General features: G+C 42.5%; 2 protein-coding genes across 2 annotated transcripts; one reads left to right on the top strand and one right to left on the bottom strand.

Annotated features, from left to right (window-relative positions):
- Positions 1-869: 869 nt before the first annotated feature.
- LOC134649647 (uncharacterized) lies at positions 870-7,359 on the bottom strand. Its single transcript, XM_063504489.1, has 7 exons — positions 7,265-7,359; positions 3,701-5,104; positions 3,455-3,608; positions 2,922-3,183; positions 2,476-2,599; positions 1,889-2,049; positions 870-1,154 (listed from the first exon to the last, which is right to left on the bottom strand). Exons 1-7 carry the CDS (start codon positions 7,323-7,325, stop codon positions 933-935), a joined length of 2,388 nt encoding a protein of 795 aa, XP_063360559.1. The 5' UTR covers positions 7,326-7,359; the 3' UTR covers positions 870-932.
- Positions 7,360-9,262: 1,903 nt separating this feature from the next.
- On the top strand, positions 9,263-22,699 carry LOC134649636 (transport and Golgi organization protein 1). Its single transcript, XM_063504478.1, has 13 exons — positions 9,263-9,474; positions 9,546-11,504; positions 11,888-12,087; positions 12,551-12,842; positions 12,980-13,176; positions 13,361-13,492; positions 14,956-15,104; positions 15,324-15,425; positions 15,797-16,008; positions 18,524-18,677; positions 19,903-20,085; positions 21,540-21,661; positions 22,547-22,699. Exons 1-13 carry the CDS (start codon positions 9,378-9,380, stop codon positions 22,588-22,590), a joined length of 3,843 nt encoding a protein of 1,280 aa, XP_063360548.1. The 5' UTR covers positions 9,263-9,377; the 3' UTR covers positions 22,591-22,699.
- Positions 22,700-22,979: the final 280 nt, after the last annotated feature.

Below are 22,979 nucleotides of genomic sequence, written 5' to 3'. Positions count from 1 at the left end.
ACTATATTTGCAATAAGTTAATGATAATGTAAGTTAGATATGAAACAATGGTTACAAATAGCGATTCAAGTATTATAGGCATAAATATAGTGATTATTGTAAGACACACAGACAGACGACAGGACAGGTGAAACTAAATAAAAGCTAATATTGTCTTCGGTTACCGCGATTCATGAAATAAAACTATTAAAACGGATTATATCGCGTATATTAAATTTATTCTAGATCCCAACGACGTTTCGAACCCTATAAAGCGTTCGTGGTCAACGGGTGACTTTAGGAGGGAATTAAATCTTCTCGGGTCAGAGGTGTAGGGTTAGAATCGGCGTAGCTTCATCGCGTATTTTTATCTTTACTTGAAAATTGTTGTAATGTAGAACCAACCTTATGAACCAATTTTGCACGTATAACTGGCCTTAAAATTTATAGTTTATGATGGTTCATTATTTTGTAAGTGGGTAGATTTGCACAGTGTAGTTTTTCCTCAGTCACCCGTTGACCACGAACGCTGTAAAGGTTTGAAATCTCGTCGGGATGTAGAATAATTTTAATATACGCGATATAATCTGTTTTAATAGTTTTATTTCATAAATAAAAGCTTGTAAAAATGCTCTAAATTGTTTACTTGTCTACCTTGTTACGCTCGCCACGGTAAAATTTATCGCTCTCTATGTTTTTGTCTGATTCAATAGGTACATCTTCTTCTGTCAGTCCTTTAAAAACTGTAGTATGTATTTCACTGATTCCCGCGACAATCGTAATATTCTGATCTGAATCCGAACACTATTTTAGTATCCATAGATGATTGAAACCGCCAGCTAGAGTGATAAAATATTCTCACCTAACTCAGTCAAGAACAAAAACTCAACTACAAACAAAGGATATAATTCAAAAATGTATACACCTACCTACCAAATAAACAATCCAAAATCCTAATCTTCAAAAAAGAAGTATCTGACGTGTTTGGTGCTGGCATCGAAATAGTCGTTATGCGGCAGATCAAGTGAAGAGAGTGTGGCTTTGAAGTAGTGCCTCGTGAAGTGGATGGCGTCCTGAGGGCGCAGCGTCAGCACGGCCTGCAGGTAGTCGCGCACAGAGTTGGTGAGCGCACTGGACTCGGACATGTAGCGAGCGCCCTCTGATGAACGCGCGCTCTACATACAGAAAACCGATGTTATCTTTGTTAGGTATGGACTATTAACAGTATTTAGTTAACACGACACATCGTGACTTCGAAGAATACATTTCTGTATCTCTTAAGTCCCCTCCAGACTATGTGCGTGAAACGCGGGCGAAGCCGTGAACGCGAAAATCTACTCCACACTCGCGTTCGCGGCTTCGCGCCGCGATTCGCGCACGAGTGTGGAGGGGGCTTTATAGTTTCCGATTATCTCTTACTGCCCTGCGCCCATGAAACACCCTACAGGGTGTTTCAAGATCAGTTTATTGTGATGTTGACAAATATAAATATACTCTACATATTTTGTCAACACCGCCATAAACTGATCTTTACAGGTACATAATATACATTACAGTGACTTTAGAAATTACGGTTCTTAAGTTTCAAACCGAGTGGAATGTGCCTTAGACGGACTTTCGCTATTTACCCGACTGCGATAAAACCAAAACAGGAGGGATATGTGTTTGACATGTGTTCACCATCCAAATCTATCAATTGTGAATTCAATAAGTACCTATAATTTAAATGATGGAAATACATTATATCACGTTTTAATAAATTACTTCTGGGGCGAAATAATGCACTAGAATAATTCCTGCATGCATAATTTAACTTTTCCCGCAAACCATAAAACTGGAGTTACTTCTAGTTACCGATTAAACTATTAAAAGCCAAAAGCATTCTAGCTTCCACTAAGCTTTTTCTTACCTTAAAGTCTAGGTAATCTGACAAAAGCTGTAAGTCTTCACGCCAATATTTACGCAGAGGACTGTGCTCCTCAATTAAATCCTTTTCTGGCGTAGTTTTTAAAAGGGGATTAATGTGAACGATGTAATTACTATCTGCCCACTCATGGCATATTAAATAACCTAAAAAAGCAAATCAATTAAATTACTTATATCAAAAAGTGGCCTTGCCTTCGGAGTAATTATTATTTTCATTTCCTATATACCTCTGTGAGAGGAAGCGCTGGTGGCCTACCGGTAAGAGCGTGCGACTTGCAATCCAGAGGTCGCGGTTTCGAACCCCGGCTCGTACCAATGAGTTTTTCGGAACTTGTACGAAATATCGTTTGATATTTACCAGTCGCTTTTCGGTGAAGGAAAACGTCGTGAGGAAACCGGACTAATCCCAATACGGGCCTAGTTTACCCTCTGGGTTGGAAGGTCAGATGGCAGTCGCTTTCGTAAAAACTAGTGCCCACGCCAATTACTGGGGTTAGTTGCCAAGCGGACCCCAGGCTCCCATGAGCCGTGGCAAAATGCCGGGACAATACGAGGAAGATGATGATATACCTCTGAGAGAGAGCACCGTCAAAGTCTGATGAACAATTCCAGAGGCCTCCATGATATGCCGTTCGACTTTACAAACGAACATCGACTTGCCATTGACGATGGCCTGACTCACACCATGGCAAATCTGCGAACATTGACATTATGATAATAGTACATTAATTACTACAAATGCTACATTATTATAAATACAAGGCCGGTAATTAATAATCCGGCCGAGGCATGTATAGTGATTTTCCCAAAATGTGCGGAATTAACTTACACCCTGAAAACCAAAAGTAACCTACATCTCTATTGTGCGTAACACGCGCTCATGGTCACTCTAGCTATTGGGCAAAGTCATAGACGCTTCGCTTAAGCGCTTATTATTAAGAAAACTAGTAATATTTCCACGCTTATTCGGGAAAATATTGTTAAATTGGAAAAAGCCCACAAATCAAAAATCTTACGTATATGCTTTCGCAAACCACGCCATCCATCAACACAGTGTCCGTTTTTATTTTACCCCTATATCGGGCAAGCGCAAAGTATCTCAATAGGACAATGTTAGCGCCTTCGAGCAAGAACGAATGGGCGTCTTCAAAGCTGTGATAGAAACGTTTAACGACGTGTCTGTCTCCACAAGCTTTCGTTATCTTATTATAGTATCCGGTATCACATATCGCCATGTAACTCTTACGTTCCTTTATCGTATCCTTCTTTTGAATGTGTCTGTAATAATTATTGTGTATTCAACTATGGGCCAGCTAATGATAAAATTAAATAAACAACTGAAAAAATTATTACTTTCAATAATGGTTTTAAAGGCCTGTAACCGATAATATATGCTTGTATGTCTATCAAACTTATTTGTTACAAATTACAGGCTATAGACCTTTATCATCATTTCATCAATAATGAGATTATGACCCAGGTAGCTGGCAGTACCTACTTTTGGTACTTTTTTTTACCACCAGCAGTAAAGCAACCTCTTAAAACTCACTCTGTCCTATTCTCCTCCATGGTATGCAGATTGCAATCCAAAATGCTGACTAGCTTAGTTCCAGCTTTAGCTCCTTCTTTTGAGAAATGCGATGTGACTTGTACGAGAAATTTATCCTTGCTTTCGCCAAGACATTCGACGTTAATGCTCATACCTGGTTATAAAAAGTAATAACACTAATAATATGTAAAAACAAAACATTGTTAAAATACTATAATATTTTAACAACTGACGACAACTACTTACCCCCGAGAGTACTGCAGCAATCTATAGATGGCTTTCTAACATTTTTCTTGTACTCCGGAGCATCAATTTCAATATCAGCAGCACTCGTATCAGTTCCTCGTTTCTCTTCATGTAATCCCAAAATTTTCAGTTTTTCTCTCTTTTCTTCTTTATGTGATATTCTATCATGTCTTCCATATTCATAATCAAAGTATGTATGACGGGGATCCACGTCATGGCACCATCTATAATTATGTTTCCCAGCTCTAGTCTTCTTTAACTTTAATGGTGAAAGATCTATCGATTTCGGGTGGCATGTGCAATCTATAGAATTTGTTGAAGCACATGTACATTCTAATAGCTTCTTGTGCTGGATGTCACAAGTACAAGGAGATGTGCACTCACAAACAGAAAAACATTTGCAATTTTCAGGATTCTCGCAGGTGCACTGAGTGGGCTTAGGTTCTGGAAAACATTTACAGATCCCACCTGGTTCCGCATCACAAGTACATATCTGTGGAACAGGGCAGCTACAAATTGATTTCGATTCTTGACTTTCACATTTAACGGGTTCACCATCTTCCGATTCACAAACACACGTTTTTCGAATGTCACAAACACAAACTATATCACATGTACAAGTTTGACCCTTTAAACAAAGACAACGCTTTTTTGGCTTTGGTTTTTGGCAATCGCATGGTATTGTTTCATGTTTCACTGCATCATATTCTGATTCAGCTCCTTCGAAGCTACCAAAACTTTCGTAATCCATGTCGTGTCCTGGTTTATGCTTGCATGTGCAAACTGGATAAGGGTTGAGTCTTGTAGGATCGCAAACACAGGGAATAACATTGTCGCATGGGCAATCCGGTCTAACTTTATCATCCGGATTACACACGCAGGTTTTACTAGTTTTACAAGTGCACTCTGGTTTTGGGTCACCTTCGTGGCATATACAGATTCCTTCTAACTTTGCACAAGTACATTCACGTAATACTTCTGCACCGCAACTGCACGGTATCTTCGTAATACATTTGCATTCCATCGTTTTTGAATCTTGTTTACAAACACAAAACTCTATGCCTTGTCGTACATCAATATTTATTTGTGGCATTCCATCCGGACCCATAATTACACTTGCTTTACTGTTTGTAGGCGCTAAAGGCTTGGAACAGTCCGGAAAGAAAAACGTGTGGAAATCATGTTCGTCGTCTGATTGTGATTTTTTATCAGATTCCACCTCTACTCTTTCTTTAATTTCGTATTCGTGTTCCGGTTTTTTTAAATCGATCTTCTCGGGCTCGCTGTCTGTAGTTGAGTGACAAGACCATTCAGAATCAGAATCATCTTCAGCTTGAGACTCAAAATGACCACATCCTATTAGAAGCGTCTCGCCAAAACATATTTTTTCCTTTATCGAGTCATCTGTAACGTCACTTTAAATGAAAACAATAGCCCAACCATAGCAGCAAGTCTACCTTGAATCTACCCCCGCCTATGTGTAAACCTATATTATAATATTATAAAATGCGCGGTATCATCATCGCTAGTCTCATTATCGTTTTTCGTTTATTTCTTATGTCTGTCGGAGGCAGATCGTAAAATCGGCCATATCGAGATATTCCTAGGCATACCATGAAACGCCGCCATTTCATGATCTGACTAGCGACTACCAGCCATATCGTTCAAACATCAACGTTTGACGATTTGCCTAGCGACGTTTAGGCATATCAAATAAGTAGGGTGTGATATTCCTAGGCATATCATGAAACGCCGGCATTTCATGATCTGCCTAGCGCGACCATCAGCCATATCGTGCAAACTCAAGGGGTGATATTCCTAGGCAGATCATGAAACGCCGGCATTTCATGATCTGCCTAGCGACGACCAGCCATATCGTGCAAACCTCAAGGGGTGATATTCCTAGGCAGATCATGAAACGCCGGCATTTCATGATCTGCCTAGCGACCACCAGCCATATCGTGCAAACCTCAAGGGGTGATATTCCTAGGCAGATCATGAAACGCCAGCATTTCATGATCTGCCTAGCGACGACCAGCCATATCGTACAAACCTCAAGGGGTGATATTCCTAGGCAGATCATGAAACGCCGGCATTTCATGATCAGCCTAGCGATGACCAGCCATATCGTGCAAACCTCAAGGGGTGATATCTGGTTTTTCACTCCTGTTATGTCCTGTTTAGGGTTTGCACGACGGATCCGAAATGTATGGGAATATCCGCGTATCCGGATCCAGATCCGGATAATTTCATACATTTCGGATCCGGATTGCAAACCCTAGTCCTGTTCGTTTTTTGTCATCATCTTCGTTGGTAAAATTATGTAACTTAAATTGTCTCTCTCTTAATATGTCTTATTATTTTTTTCGTCACGGTCTTCCTTAGTTTTAATCGTTGTTTATCTCGCTCGATTTTCGTAACATTCGCAGGTTATCTTTAGTAACATTCTAATTAAGTAGTTTAATCATAACGAAGTCTTCTTCGATCAAGTCGCGTAAACTGTGCATCGTTGAAGAGTTCCGTTCTGATCATTATCTACAGTTCCACTTCGTCTAATGTCACTTTTTTAAGTGTAAATGCTTGATTTGATGATGAAAATACAAAGATCACCATTACTCGTATGGATGATGGATGCCTTTAAGATTTGAGGAGTTCCCTCAATTCCTCAATTTGAGGAGATCCCATCATCAGAACTGCGTTTTGACAAAAACGGGACCAATCTGTACCTATGCATAGCTATTCTTTCAATCAAATAGGTAAAGATTTTCAAAATCGGTGGAGAAACGCCGGAATTATGGAGTAACAAACATTTTGAGAACCTCCTTCATTTTTGCCTGGTATACATACGTGGCAAGCCTCGAATAGTCTCAGGGACGCATGCGTTAAGTTAGAGGGAGCAAGCGATATTGCTATCTCATTCTATCGTATAGCTGCGTCCCTTGAGGCTTGTCGAGGCTTGCCACTAGGGTTGCCAGATCGTAAGACGCTATTATCGGGAAAAAATATCTATTATTCGGGATTTTGGGACTTAAGTCGGGAAAAAAAGTTATTGTATTAAAAACAACGATATTTTACATTATTGGCACTATATCAGCTTAATTATTGTTTTATAACGTGAAGCTGTTTTTCGGGACAATTTTTACTTTGTCGGGAATCGGGAGCACATGCTAAAATCGGGAGAATCCCGCCAAATCCCGACCATCTGGCAACCCTACTTGCCACGCATGTAAACCTAGGGCATTTGAAACCTTGAAGTCGGTTAATAACGAATGAGACGAGCGATGATTGATAACACCAACTAATGCGCCTGTTGGCTTGATTTTTATTCTGTCAATCTATCCAATTTTTTATGAAGATCCAGGAGGTAGGTAAGAGGTAACCTACCTACATTATTTTTCAAATGTAGGTTGGTACGGCGCTTACAGACATACAGACTGGGCTTGGACTGGGACAGAAGCTGGGAGCTGGGAGTATGTTGTACCTATCTATAGGGTCGGTACAGACGGACTGCAACCCGTATATCTATAATAAACACTTTTAAACATTATAGTAAAATAATCTTACCTATCTCAAAACGGAATTGCTTGGATAAATCAATTAAAGATACTTCAGGGCCAGCAGACATTTTTTTGATTTTTGTTTATTTTGTTGTTTTTTTAGGTACATGACAGATGTGACAGGCAGTCATGCCACGATCTATGCATGAACCTCATATATATATTATACTACTCTTTGGCATGAACTCCACGATGAAATGAAGTAGGCTATTCTAATAGCTCCAACACACTACGTAACGCACCAAGGTCGCGATGCGGTGCGGTTGTGTGTTAGGGCTATAAAGCCGGAAACAGGTAAACGTTATATTATTGAATGTAAACCAATGTAAACCGACTGTGTAGTAATGGCCTCTACAAACCTCACCCATAATCGCATACGAGTTTCGATTTCGCGTTTCCCGGTAGGCCCTTGTAAACAAACCGCCTTGATGTATCAATGTCATATTTGATTGTGTGTGAAAACTTGTCAAAAAACAGTTTAAAGGCTCCAGTACACAGTGGTCAAGGATTGTCCATGCCAAGCCATGCTTTGCAATGCGCAACTGTAGGCCTATATCACGTAGATGTTCACACAATGGTCCATCAACAAAAAAAAAACAAAATTGCAGGCTCTGATTGATATAGTTGGTCAAGCAGATCTTGTCAGTAGAAAAAGGCGGCAAATTTGAAAAATGTAGGCGAGAAGGGATATCGTCCCATAGAAAATTTGATTTTCGCGCCTTTTTTTACTGGCAAGATTTGCTTGAACCAGCTATATAAATCTATAAACTGAAAAGTCTCGTCATCTTGGAGGATACAACTAAACGGAGTAGCCATTAACAGGCTTTCCCCTCTGTCGAAAATAGGCGGCCAACGGTCATACACAATGTATGGACTGACGTTTATCTGACATGGCTATTTTTACGTTACGCATACATTTGACGTTCCCCTCCCCCGCAAAAATCGGCAGACTGTTTTGTACAGAAAATTACAGACATGGCGTCTCCGTTTGATTATATCCTCCAAGCTCGTCATTGCTCCATGATAATGACATTTTAGGCTTTATCAACATTTAATCAAGCGGTCAACAATTGAAGCTGTCAGTAATAAACTAAACAAACAATGGCGACTGTGTGAAGGTGAACACCACAGGCCACGATACGCCACGATTCCTTTGAAGTGTGCCAAAAAAACCGACAACACAACTCCCCGATTGCCCACCACGGCTGACAACTGACGGCCAGTCGTCCGCTATTGTACACCATACTGCCAACACCCCACAATGGCCAAGGCGTGGCATGGCCCATCCTTCACCACTGTGTACTGGGACCTTAAAAGATAAAAGATAGTTTATTCAAGTAGGCATAATTACAATGCGCTTATGAAAGTTATGAACGTCAAATAAAGCTAGGTAGACCGGCTCCAACCCTACACCTCTGCCCCGAGAAGATTTAAATCCCCCCTCAATATCCTTAACCCTAAAACAAAAAAACTGAACATAATCTTAAAAGTTCGAAAGAGTTCTTCCAGTACTTGTTAGGCAAACTTTATTTATCAAATAATAGTACTTGTTTGTTTGTTTCAGTAATGTTTACCATCAACGAGCATGGTTGTACATTGTAGGCCCCTTAGCTTTGCTTATTCTTATTTAATGTATTGGTATTTAATGGTGACAGCAGAAATATCTCTTGAAACAGAAACGATTCAGAATGAAAACCAAATGAAAACAAATAAGGTGACGGCTGTCATTCACGATCCACATTCCACAGATAAAACACAGATGACACGCGTTTTGGAATTATTTGAACACAGTGTTGCTAACCCGCGATTTTTCAAATTTGCCGCCTTTTACTACTGACAAGATTTGGTTGACGGACTTTAATTGTTATGTTAATTATCCTGATTGTTACTGTTACAGCTGTAACCACGAATTTTATACATTTATATAAAACATTGTGTAATAATTATTTTAATTCATACATCTGACAGTTTACAAATTCATAACCTTCTAAACAGGCTTTCTTGTTGCAATAACAAAACGATCGAACGACTTGACAGATGATGTGGCTAAACATCTTGTGAATTTTTATCCGAATAAAATAAAATAATTGAATTAAATGTTCGCATAGTATGATGTCAAAATGATTTTATTAAGGGCTATATTATTTATGTTATTTATTTCATTGAACCATTGTAGATACCCAGATAAAGTGTACTGTGTTAACAAGGAATGTAGCGGTAAGCCTTGTATGAAAGTGACTTTTTTGCATAAATCTGTAACTTTCTTCACATTGTTTGTTATTTTTCAGCACCGATATCTAAAGCTAAAACCCTCTTGGCTTATAACAACCCTGATGAGGACCTGATTTCATTTCGAGCGAATTCTGACGCTGTCATTTACATGAAGTCAGCTGGTACGAACCCAGACTTATGGTATGCTGATATAAATGGAAAACTTGGATTTGTCAACAAGCAATTTTTAAGAGAAAACAAAGTATTTGTTAAGAACCCAACAGAAATTGTTCCTATGCCGAAAAATGTAGATGTCCAGCCAGATAAAGTTCAACAAGCACATGAAGTTTTTGAGGGCACTACTATTTACACTACGGAATCTACAATCAGTTCTGAACAGCCTGATGCCACCACAGAGTTACCTGCAGTTGTTCCTTCACAAGATTTCACCCCTGCCTTAAATACTGGTGAAAATGTTCCTGACCCAAATAAAATAAGCATTGAAGGCACTTCTGGCCAAAGTAGTAATGATAATTTGCCAGACCAAAATGCAAAGACTGATTTCTTACAAGAGAATAAACCTAGTGTTGATCTTCCAAGTAGTGAATCAATGCAGGTGCAAGCCGAGAATAATTTGTCTGCTAGTATAGAACCAAATCAAAATGTTCAGCCCTCCACTGCAAGCAGTACACAACAACCAGTTGATGATACCATTTTGAATGTCCAAAATCCAGAGCTTCCAGAAGCTGCAGAAATTGTTCCCCAGCCACAGCAGCTGGTGTCAAGTGCAACAAGCAATACAGTAAATTCTGATAACATTGTAGATATGACAGACAAAGTTGATTACCTACAACAAGGTTTAAGCCAGCCTGAGTCTATGGAAAATATGGAACCAAATGTGTCAACCCCAACCGATGGTAATGTTGAAAACACTACTCCACAACCACATGAACCTACAACTGAACAAAGTACCACAATAGAGAGTGTAAATATAGATTCTAATACACAACAACCACCGCAACCATCAACTGATGGTTTCTATGCATCAGATTATAATGTAAACAATCAACATCCACAACCTCCACATGTACCTGTACCACCGGAATATAATAATGGTGCTGTTGGCAGCAATAACCAAAATTATGATTACAAATATCAAACTAATTTAGGCCAACAACAGCCTGGTAACCCGACTACTTATTCAGAGGGCTCAACTGAAACGGCATCAAATACTGAAGTGCAATATGATCTGGGCAAGAGTGGAGGCACCCCAGAAGCTACAACAGCTGCTCCGGTGTACGAAGAAGCCTCTACCTACGCTTATAGCCACTCAAGCCCAGATCCAACCCCTCCGCCTCCTGCAGCAGAATCAACTGCAAGTAACACTTACCAAAGTTCTCCTGAACTGCCTCTTGTTCAAGACAGTACAGGAAGTGCATATAGTCCTAGTTCAACTGAGAGCACATATGTTCCACCAAAACCAGAAGCAGCTTCTCAGTATGCTGACTCTGCAAGTTCTGAAACAAATACACCACAACAACAAGAATTGAGTACAGAATCTTATTCTAACTCAGAATTAACCAACACCCCTGGGAGTCGAGAGACTACAGAATCAACTTTAGTTAGTAGTGAAACCACTCCTGCTGGCATAGAAACATCCACAGATAATAATTACTATGCTAGTTCTGAAGCTACTAGTCAAGAATCATTACCTACAACAGAAGCTGAAAGTCTGGTGACTACCACGGAAACTCCAATGGTGGACTATTTGAAATCTACAGAACCACCTGTAGATCCCAATACGGTATCAATACCAGATACAGAGGCGTCCAGCACAGGATTTTTCTCAGGTTTATTCACAAGTATATTAGATCTGTGGCCATCTAAATCGGAAACTTCAGGAGAAGAAAATATTTTTAATCCTGAGTTGGCTAAAGAGGCAGAAGAAACATTCTCTTACTTCAATTACTTTCTTTCAACTTATAACTCTGTTCTGGGAGCCAAATCTCAATCAAATGCACTTTATGCATCTTCTGGTGAGTAATATTTTAAGCATGTTTAGACTTATCTCTCAAATTCATTTCATGATGAGATACAGCTTAAATCACAATTATTATCTTATCTACCTATAATAAATGTACTTATGTGAATACTATGAAACATTTACACCTGTTCAAATAAATAAATGATTAAGTAACTAGTGATATTGCACCAGCTACAACATATCTTCTTTGCCCGAAAATGAGAAAATGCCTTATAGCATTAAGTCTGCATTTTTGTACGATGTTTTTACTTTTGTGTAATAAAGATTAAACAAATAAATATTTTTTTAGGTACCACATTTATTGTAATCATACATAAAAATTATGAAAATTGTTAAAATGTATTTAAATAAAATGTCACTTGTCTTATTTTACAGGCAACACATGTTTTACTGATGAATATTGTGATGGCACATCGAAGGAGCAAAACAACCGCTTCCTGACTTTCCTCGTCACTACAGCTAGTTCTGTCCTGCTCTTCATATTGGGATATTACTACATAGATGGCCGTAGACGAGATGGCAAACTTATTGCCACAATCAACACATTGCAGAGGGATTTACTTTTCTCAACTAAGGTAGCATTATTTTTTGTTACAAATTAATACAATTGTAGTTACAAGTCAACACTTATAAACACGCATTAGCTCTATTAACTAAAGCGTCACGCGTACCGGACATGTCGTAAGACTATGTAAAAACAAGTGCACATACTTGTACGCTACGCAAGATGCCCTGTGTTTGCAATGTGACCTAACTAAGGGGCCTCGGCCGCAATTTCTGAACATTTCAATGCGCACATCAAGATGTCCACACCAATGCAGTTAGCCCTCCATGTGAACTCTGATCATGCCTATAACATATTACGGAATGAGCTGTTTTGAAATTTTGGTTTAACTGTTACCTTTTCATGGCTAAGGTTTTGACAGATTTTAATGGAATTAGGCATGTAGGACGTGTATTAACCTAGGGAATAATATGGAAATAATTCATATAATGTACAATGTATGGTTTGTTATAAAAAAATACATTAATTTTCAGGAATGCGAGATTCTCAAAGAGGAGCTTACTTCTACAAAAACCAAACTGACTGGCATCGAAGATAATTCTTTCGGCATGGATGATATGGTACAATCGTTAAAAGAAGAGATTGAGGAATTAAAAGCCCAAAATGAAAGACTTCGAAAATCGTTGGATGACAATGAGAAACTTTTACGGGTCTCGGAAAACACAGCCATGGAACTGCAAAACACTCTAAGTGAGGTAGAGAATACTCTTAGTGAGCTCTTAGGGGAGAGAGCTAATTCTGAAGAGCACATAGCAGATTTAAATAGTAAGTTTTGTCATGCATCCTGTATGGTGCGTTCAAATCTGATCAGGCGAAGGCGCCGCGAATGCGCCTGTTTGCGTAGGTAGCGTAGTAATTATGTACGGTCTGCATGTTTGTTAATCAAATTGTATGTATTTTAGACAAAATCCAGGCTTTTGAAGAAGAATTAATGTCAATTAGTCGAGAGAGGGACAATTTCCGACTAAAATATGTGTCCGCTGAGGCAGCTCTAGATGAGTCCAGGAAACAAAAGAAGCAGCTAGAAGAACTCAACACATTGCTGGCCGAGGCCAACAATACGATACAACTGCAAAGTCACGAACTAACTGCTCTGAAAGTGAGTAATATATTTATCTCATTCTTTTAATTTTAAACTTAATAACTAAAAGTTAGCTGGAAGAGACTGCTTAGGAGTTATTTTTAATCTGTCAACTAATCCGAGGAGAGTGTTGCTGACAACGATTTATTTAATAATATTAATGATAATTACACTTAAATGATAATTTCCATTTTGATTCCAGGATGTAATCAAAGAACTGAAGAGTGGATCCAAATCCAACGTTGATGCTGCATCTCTAATAGATCACACTGAAATAAAGGCCAAGCTATCGAAAGCTTTAGAAGAAAAACATAATTTAGAGAGCAAATATGAAGTAAGTATGTTTAAGAGACGACTGGATAGTTACTAGTTATCTATCTAAAAAGATCATGGCCTCGTTTCAGTAGATAATGTACGTAACTCATCTCGTATCATTGAAATGATACGTCATTGAAATGACGTCTAGTTTTTAGGGTTCCGTAGCCAAATGGCAAAAAACGGAACCCTTATAGATTCGTCATGTCTGTCTGTCTGTCCGTCTGTCCGTCTGTCTGTCCGTCCGTATGTCACAGCCACTTTTCTCCGAAACTATAAGAACTATACTGTTGAAACTTGGTAAGTAGATGTATTCTGTGAACCGCATTAAGATTTTCACACAAAAATAGAAAAAAAACAATAAATTTTTGGGGTTCCCCATACTTCGAACTGAAACTCAAAAATTTTTTTTTCATCAAACCCATACGTGTGGGGTATCTATGGATAGGTCTTCAAAAATGATATTGAGGTTTCTAATATCATTTTTTTCTAAACTGAATAGTTTGCGCGAGAGACACTTCCAAAGTGGTAAAATGTGTGTCCCCCCCCCCTGTAACTTCTAAAATAAGAGAATGATAAAACTAAAAAAAATATATGATGTACATTACCATGTAAACTTCCACCGAAAATTGGTTTGAACGAGATCTAGTAAGTAGTTTTTTTTATACGTCATAAATCGCCTAAATACGGAACCCTTCATGGGCGAGTCCGACTCGCACTTGGCCGCTTTTTTGTACATATGCTTAATTTTTATTAATCATATGATCTATAACAAATACTGACTATAATGCTATTGTAATGCTTGTTTAGTCAGAAGCAAACCATCTGTTTAAATATTACATGTAGTGACAAAAATACTTTCCCGTTAAACTTTGTTGCTGTTAAATTACCTACGTATTGCGATCAAATGATATCTGGCCAGTATAATAATGTATAAGGAGGGTTGCACCACCAATCAACGAACTGAGCAACGTTAAATATGGCAGGAGCAGAGCTACCACTGAAATTCGCAAATTGCGGGCATCTTTCTCTTTTACTCCAGTTAAGGCGTAATTAGAGTGACAGAAAGATGCCCGCAATTTGCCAACTTCGGTGTTCGCTCAGCTGCCATCCTATAGAGAAATGTCAAACATTTCATACAAGCAAAGCTGAACGAACTGTAGTGACTTGATGACGTTTACAGATGGTTTGGTGCAATCCATCTTTAAAATAAGCTTAATCACAATGTATTCAGCATCACGTTCAAAAATGAAAATAGGTTACGTAGAAATCCCTTTGGGAACTTCGACTAGTGGTGCTACAAAATGGTTCCACGATTAGGTACACATAAAGTTCGCTCTATAGAACCAATGTAAAAATTTAAAAATCGGCGTGGATAAAAGCCATAAATTATGTAACGGCCTTGAAGTCCATACGCTACGGTAACGATTTAGGAACGACTAAAAAAACCGTTATCCGTTATTCATAATGTTGTGTATCCAGATTGAACGTAAAGAACGGACGCGTCTGTCAGAAGAGTTGCAAAGCACGCAGCAGTCGCTGGCCACGACGGGCCAGCAAGCCACAGAGGCCTCGACCCGGCTTGAGGTGCTAGGAAAATACTTCCAGGAGAGAGAAAGTGAATTGATGAAGTAAGTTTTGTACTTAGACTTGTATAACCACTCACGTCCCACCGATTTGACTATATCTGGTCAGCAAAGTCAAAATTCACTCCCAATTTTAATTTCCAAGGTCGGTTTTGGCTCACTTTAAACCCTAGAAGTTGGGGGGTGTCGAATTTTTATTAAGAAAATAAATTCGCTTAAAGCTTCTTTTCGAGAACTTTAAAAGGTTTCTTTGTTTTATTTCAGAGAGCTTAGTGCCAAAGAATCTCTGTTTCTCAGCAAACAAGGCGAGTCAGCGAGCACGGTGGAAAAGATCGAACTAATGCAGCAGGAAGTTCAGAGATACAAGTACGTATAGAAATTTTTGGTATTTGCAACAATGAAATAATTACCAAAGTCCGGAAAACGATTGTCACCAAAAATAGTTTTTTTACCAGAGATACTGAAATGATAAAGTTAAAGAAAGAGCCGCGTCATAAAAACAGTATTCAATATAGTTGCGTGAGCGCCCTCTAATTGTGAATGAGCTATTTCCACGCTGTATATCTTTTTTTTTTCAAGTTGAACGGTCATAGTCGGCACGAAATATATATTAGGGCCGGTCAAAGGGGCCGAATATATCGTAACACATCTGTTAGAAATAAGGATGCATACCGATATATTTGGCCACTTCCGTCCCTAGCCATTCGATGCTGACTGTGGTATCGTATCGTGTGTAGGGAGAAATGCGACGCGCTGACGCTGGAGCTGGCGGAGCAGGAGTCGGCGCGGCTGGCGGCGGTGGGCGCGCTGGAGCGCGCGGCGCACTCGGCGTGGCTGGAGGCGCGCGCGGCGCGGCGCGAGGCGGACGCGGCGCGCGACGACGCGCAGGCGCTGCGCCGCAAGATGGCCGCGCTCACCAGCGCCGAGGGCGCCGCCTCGCCGCACCGACGTGAGTACTGCATACTCTCCTCACTTCTCACGATACATTTATCTTACGGTGGGCGCGCTGGAGCGCGCGGCGCACTCGGCGTGGCTGGAGGCGCGCGCGGCGCGGCGCGAGGCGGACGCGGCGCGCGACGACGCGCAGGCGCTGCGCCGCAAGATGGCCGCGCTCACCAGCGCCGAGGGCGCCGCCTCGCCGCACCGACGTGAGTACTGCATACTCTCCTCACTTCTCACGATACATTTATCTTACGGTGGGCGCGCTGGAGCGCGCGGCGCACTCGGCGTGGCTGGAGGCGCGCGCGGCGCGGCGCGAGGCGGACGCGGCGCGCGACGACGCGCAGGCGCTGCGCCGCAAGATGGCCGCGCTCACCAGCGCCGAGGGCGCCGCTTCGCCGCACCGACGTGAGTACTGCATACTCTCTTCATTTCTCACGATACATTTATCTTACGGTGGGCGCGCTGGAGCGCGCGGCGCACTCGGCGTGGCTGGAGGCGCGCGCGGCGCGGCGCGAGGCGGACGCGGCGCGCGACGACGCGCAGGCGCTGCGCCGCAAGATGGCCGCGCTCACCAGCGCCGAGGGCGCCGCTTCGCCGCACCGACGTGAGTACTGCATACTCTCTTCATTTCTCACGATACATTTATCTTACGGTGGGCGCGCTGGAGCGCGCGGCGCACTCGGCGTGGCTGGAGGCGCGCGCGGCGCGGCGCGAGGCGGATGCGGCGCGCGACGACGCGCAGGCGCTGCGCCGCAAGATGGCCGCGCTCACCAGCGCCGAGGGCGCCGCCTCGCCGCACCGACGTGAGTACTGCATACTCTCCTCACTTCTCACGATACATTTATCTTACGGTGGGCGCGCTGGAGCGCGCGGCGCACTCGGCGTGGCTGGAGGCGCACGCGGCGCGGCGCGAGGCGGACGCGGCGCGCGACGACGCGCAGGCGCTGCGCCGCAAGATGGCCGCGCTCACCAGCGCCGAGGGCGCCGCTTCGCCGCACCGACGTGAGTACTGCATACTCTCTTCATTTCTCACGATACATTTATCTTACGGTGGGCGCGCTGGAGCGCGCGGCGCACTCGGCGTGGCTGGAGGCGCGCGCGGCGCGGCGCGAGGCGGACGCGGCGCGCGACGACGCGCAGGCGCTGCGCCGCAAGATGGCCGCGCTCACCAGCGCCGAGGGCGCCGCTTCGCCGCACCGACGTGAGTACTGCATACTCTCCTCACTTCTCACGATACATTTATCTTACGGTGGGCGCGCTGGAGCGCGCGGCGCACTCGGCGTGGCTGGAGGCGCGCGCGGCGCGACGCGAGGCGGACGCGGCGCGCGACGTCGCGCAGGCGCTGCGCCGCAAGATGGCCGCGCTCACCAGCGCCGAGGGCGCCGCCTCGCCGCACCGACGTGAGTATAGTTTGTAGCTTTCTAATAGAGCCCGAAGGCTACTCCTATTGTCTATTGTTAAGTAAAACCGCTCGTGCCACGTGCCACAACCACCTGCATAAAAAATCGGTACTTCGGTTACTGAGTGCCGGCGAGTCGAACGCTACAGAACCAGTCTAAAATGTGTCATCGAGATGCGTAACAAAGGCGCGTTATCGGAGAGCGCACCTACACTGGTTTTTTGAGCGTTGGACTAGCCCGCGCAAAGGTGCCAAATACAATAATTAGGACCCTTTTTTGCAGGTAAGTAGCACGTGCGGTTTTACTGAACAATAGACAATAGGATAAGCCTTCGGGCTCTACTAGAAAGCTACAAACTATACTACATACTCCCCTCACTTCTCACGATACATTTATCTTACGTTGGGACTAGTTCACAATAGAAACTGTGTACATATTTAATTACAGAAACGGTATACCCGCGATATAGTTTCATAAAACTGTGTATACCGAGAACACCATGCTTTTGGAAATATGGTTATTTGGGTCCATTGATTAATTAAGTTTTGAGCTTGGTTCTTGCTCGCGCTTCAGCGTTTAATGGTATGACGGTCTTCACATTGGATGCGGATGTATGCAGTTCCGCATCCAATGTGAAGACCGTCATCCGCTCCGATGTGCGAGCGAAACATCGCTTTACGTACATAGCGCTGTCTAGCTCACACCGTCCCAGCGTGTGGGATATGGGACCGCATAATGTATGTCGACAACGCAAGGGTTTACCCATTCTCCCTGCTTGGTGATGGGACAAGAAAGATGGAAGTAACTTCTGTAACTCCTTCCAAATATTAATCCTTCCTTCCAAGTATTTTTACTATTTTTTTCTATAACTGTGGCCATTACCGTAAAAAAAATAAGCTACAAGCCTTAAGAATTATGTATAAAGGCCTGTGCACACCGGCTGCGTGTGCGTGACGTACACGTGCGCGTGCAGCGTTGTAGTATACAGATCCTTATGAGAGACGGCACACCGCTTGCGTGACGTGTGCGTGTGCGGCTCCAACATTTTAGCGCACGCGCACGTGCACGTCACGCACACGCAAGCCGGTGTGCACAGGCCTTTATGACTGTCGATGTTTCCAGAAATGTCTTCCCCGCTGGACAGCATGAACACCGACCCCGGCGTGGGCGTGGTGCCGCCGCCGCTGCCGCCGCTAGCGTTCCTGCCGCCGCCGCTGCTGCCGCCGCTGCCGCGCCCGCCGCCGCTCGGCCGCCTGCCCTCCCCGCACCAACCTAGGTGTGTACTATGCACAGACAATCCAACCTCTAGACATAGCATAGTCGCGCTACCCCCTCTGCCACACATACGGTAGCGTTACTCCATCTTCGAGTCAATCCCGTGCCGTGATTGGTCCGTGTCTTTGAACGGACCAATCACGGCACGGGATTCGCTCACCTCGTCCCCCCGCACCCCCGTATTGTTGGCAGCATCGGTTTCATGAAAGAATTGGCCTTAGCTCAGTCTAGAGGTTGGATTGTCAGTGGTACTATGTTAACAAACTTGAATGCGCTAGCCTGGGAGCTTATAACTTAACGCTAAACTCTAGCTTTACCAAGTAGTAAGCATCGTTTTAAGGAGGACAGCGCTATCTAGTGTATTTCGATCGATTATCAGCGATCGACTGAATTCATTGTACTCTGTAGTTAGCAATGTATCTCATATTGCATGCAAGTTCTCGCGCCGTGTAAATGGAGCTTAAAGCTGTAAATTTAAATAACTGTACATGACCGCGGAAAGTAGTAAAAGCCACTGGCAGTCGCGTTACTGCGAACGTCACCGTTCGACTGCCTGCCTTCCCCACACTAGCCTGGGAGCTTATGACTTTGGGCCAATACGCTAAACTCTAGCTTTACCAAGCAGTAAGCATCGTTTTAAGGAGGACAGCGCTATCTAGTGCATTTGGTCGATTGACTGAATTCATTGTAGGTATTCTGCAGTTAGCAATGTATCGACTGACTTAATATAAAAGAAATAGACACACAAAGCAGAAAAAAACGTCAACTAATGTGGATCCCAATGACGTTTCGCACCATTTGCATTGATGATAAAAACGCTTACGTAAATTTTGAGTCAAGATTAATGTTTCCTACAGAAAAGAGCTTAATGTCGTAAGCATTAAGTGTGTACTGTGTAAACTAGACTTGACCGCGGAAAGTAGTAAAAGCCACTGGCAGTCGCGTTACTGCGAACGTCACCGTTCGACTGCCTGCCTTCCCCACACTAGCCTGGGAGCTTATGACTTTGGGCCAATACGCTAAACTCTAGCTTTACCAAGCAGTAAGCATCGTTTTAAGGAGGACAGCGCTATCTAGTGCATTTGGTCGATTGACTGAATTCATTGTAGGTATTCTGCAGTTAGCAATCTATCGAATATTGCATGCAAATTCTCGCGCCGTGCAAATGGACCTTAAGGCTATTTAAATAACTGTACAAAAACACTTAACTGTTTTTTTTGCTACAGATACGACCGGCGCTATTCGCCAGAGAGCCGGTACTCGCCAGAAAGCCGATATTCGCCCGAAAGCCGGTATTCGCCCCAGAGTCGGTATTCGCCGGAGCACATGAGGCCTTCGGATAGAAAATATTCGCCCAACGACCGCCGGAAGGCGTACTCGCCCAGGTCTAGACGACGGTCCAGGGATAGGTAAGGAATAATTTGTATACATAGTAAATAAGTATGTAGTAATTTTCGCCTTGCTTATAAGCACTTGCTAGTACTTTAAAATGGCTGAAGACATCCGCCAGAGAGTAAGAATTGTATAAGTAGGTAGATTATTTAACTAACATTAAAAAAATAGCTACAACTGTGATTTTATCTCGATTTTATGTCCTGCTTACTACTACTCTTGATTGTTTGACTATTAGGTAACTCTGAAGAGGCTATGACATAAAATAGCAGGATAACCACAAACAGACATACTAGATCTAGATTACCTCACTCATCTTGTAACACAAATATGTTTTTTTAAACATAGTTTTGACCGAGCGAACTCGAACCTCAAGCAATGTGTTCAAGCAAATTACTTTGATATAATATATCGGATTGTACTCTCCCTGGTTACTACTAAATCAGTACGAGTGAACAAATACTTCTTGCCGAACATAAACCCGATTGTGTTCCTTGTGAACTCGACTGAATAGGAGTCACGACTTTTCCTTATGTGTAAAGTCTCGTTAATTTGGCTTAAGATAAATTAAATTCCCGTAAACCGAAGACTTGCGAATCGCTCGACGATCAAGCATGATAACATCGGCATTGAGATGTCGTCACTTCAATAACAGTGATAGCAATTGTTTTCCTAAAACATTGGCTCATGACCTCTCGTTATCGCGCTCCAACAGATGTTGTGAGCATGCTTACAAACAAGCTGTTATTGTGTCATAAACAGGCGCGTAGAAAAAGCTAAATTGAATATTATCTCGTTGAATACTTAATTCGAAGTCTCCTGTTTAGATACCTGAATCTTTAGCATTAGAACTGTAGCAGCATAGCAGGAAAACATCATGCTGTGCTGTAATAAAACACGCCGGCAACGCGCCTATATGTCTATACTGGGTCAACCAAATCTTGTCAGTAAATAAGAACAAAAAAAACTACCTATACTCATCATTTTCTTTTGGGTGCTAGTACTACTTAGTGTTAGATAAAGATAGTATGATTCTCTCTGTCTATGTTTGAAATCAAACAGACCTTTGACACACTATACAGGGTGCTTCCTGTAACAGGAGCAATAAATTAAACTAAAGGCTGTACTCCTCAAACTGACCAACATTTGTTCAGCAACGTTTAAAAATTATGCATCCTTTAGACTTCCTCCTTTTCCTACAAAATAAATATTGCCTTCAATGTACGCTGACATCAGTGTGTTTGACGTTGCTTGTCACGCTTTAAACATAACAAAATTTGCGATACATTGCGTCTTAGAATAAACTTTAAAGTGTAATAAAAATCAAAACACGAGTTATTTTCAAAAGTTGCTGAACAAATATTGGTCAGTTTGAGGAGTACAGCCTACAGTTTAATTTATTGCTCCTGTTACAGGAAGCACTCTGTATAACTACTTGGCACGCAATCCCTAATGTACTATGAATGCACAGATATGAAGAAGGGCGCGGGTCGCGGGCGCGCCCCGGCCCCGGCCCCGGCGACACGGAGACCGAGTACAACTCCGACAGCCCCGCCCGGGAGCGCGCCCGCCGCCGGAGGTACTCGCATTCAGGTATGCTTTCAATACAACTTATGGCTCATTTAGACGGCACGTGAACTCGTATAGGATTTTAGTAGTTACATTTAGGTTACAATTCGCCGACCGATCAAATGACGCATAGTAATGAAACTCGCATGCGAGTTGTCGCACCGTCTAAATGAACCCTTATCATAATCTTCGATGGACAGTGTGACGTGCAACGATACGCTAAAGTCTCTCTGTCGCACTAATATGATAGAGTGATAGAGAATAGAGACCGATTACTTACGATTGTCATTTTCGCTAGGCCTTCTGGTCTACTTGAACACACGCCGCCGTTGACGCCGCGTGTGGCGGGTGAATGTGAGCTAGACCGCTCACATACATTTACGAACTTAGCAGTCGCCCGCCGAGGAGTGCGTCTGGTCAAGCAGACCGCAGCCTAAGTGTAAGGCCTGAGTGGCGCTCGGAGCGGAGCGTTCGGCGGGGCGTGCAGCGTGGCGTCGGGCTCACAAGTGATGTGAGCAGCGTGCACTAAGGCCGCTCCTACACGCTTGCATTTGTTTAACATGCACGCCGCACGCCCCGCTGCACGCCCAACTCGAGCGTCCACTCAGTCCTTACACTTAGTGGCAAACGGTCATTATATTCTAGTTTTCCTTCCTTCAATTTCCCACAAGTGTGAATACAGAGTAGAGAGGACAGTTTCAACTCGAAGTCCGGAGCAGTTACAAGTTTTCAATATTGAACCTTATCTGAACGTATGAAGGTTCATCTTGAACTGTACGTGCTGTCACATGTATCATGTATCGACTGATACATAAAGACAACACTTACAGTTTAAAATGCACCTCGACTGGCCACGGTCAAGATGTTTGAAGAAAAAACAATGTAATAAGCAAGTTTTTTTTTTTCTAGGTCCTAGTTCCGGGTCGGGATGTTCGTCGGAATCGGACAAATGAACAGGTATCAGAAATTGTAAGGCGCATAGATCACTTTGCTGAGTATAAAATGCCAAACTGTACTTTAATTTATACTTAAGAATTGCTCACATAATTCGAGACTTATATGAACTAGAACTATGTAGCCAGAATTATGTGTAAAATATCTGTTGAAAATTAAGGTCTTGTTTAGGTTTCTGGTTACTTTATCTTAGTTTAGTTTTGTATTATGTGAGCTTCTTCCTTCAAAGAATAAATGAATTAGATGAATACAGGAGAGGCTTGAAGGTCAAAAGGTAGGAATGAATATTAATTAGGTGTAAATATTTTTATTCACTTTTAGCGCATGTAAGTATTGGTTTTATACGGTCGTGATACTAAATACGATACCTTGAGCTAATGTTATATTG

This window comes from Cydia amplana, chromosome 1 (genome assembly GCF_948474715.1).
Source record: "Cydia amplana chromosome 1, ilCydAmpl1.1, whole genome shotgun sequence".
In the NCBI taxonomy this organism is placed as follows: domain Eukaryota; kingdom Metazoa; phylum Arthropoda; class Insecta; order Lepidoptera; family Tortricidae; genus Cydia; species Cydia amplana.
Note: the sequence above shows the minus strand (reverse complement) of the source record. Positions and strands in the feature narration are given on the sequence as shown.

Excerpts from the sequence above, each read along its gene's own strand:
- LOC134649647 (XM_063504489.1), bottom strand. The coding sequence starts at position 7,325 with ATGTCTGCTGGCCCTGAAGTATCTTTAATTGATTTATCCAAGCAATTC. Across the intron at positions 2,600-2,921 it reads TGGTTTGCGAAAGCATATAC|ATTTGCCATGGTGTGAGTCA; the intron begins GTAAGATTTTTG and ends CAATGTTCGCAG. Across the intron at positions 1,155-1,888 it reads CAGATTACCTAGACTTTAAG|AGCGCGCGTTCATCAGAGGG; the intron begins GTAAGAAAAAGC and ends TTCTGTATGTAG.
- LOC134649636 (XM_063504478.1), top strand. The coding sequence starts at position 9,378 with ATGATTTTATTAAGGGCTATATTATTTATGTTATTTATTTCATTGAAC. Across the intron at positions 15,105-15,323 it reads AGAGAAAGTGAATTGATGAA|AGAGCTTAGTGCCAAAGAAT; the intron begins GTAAGTTTTGTA and ends GTTTTATTTCAG. Across the intron at positions 16,009-18,523 it reads CGCCGCCTCGCCGCACCGAC|AAATGTCTTCCCCGCTGGAC; the intron begins GTGAGTACTGCA and ends CGATGTTTCCAG.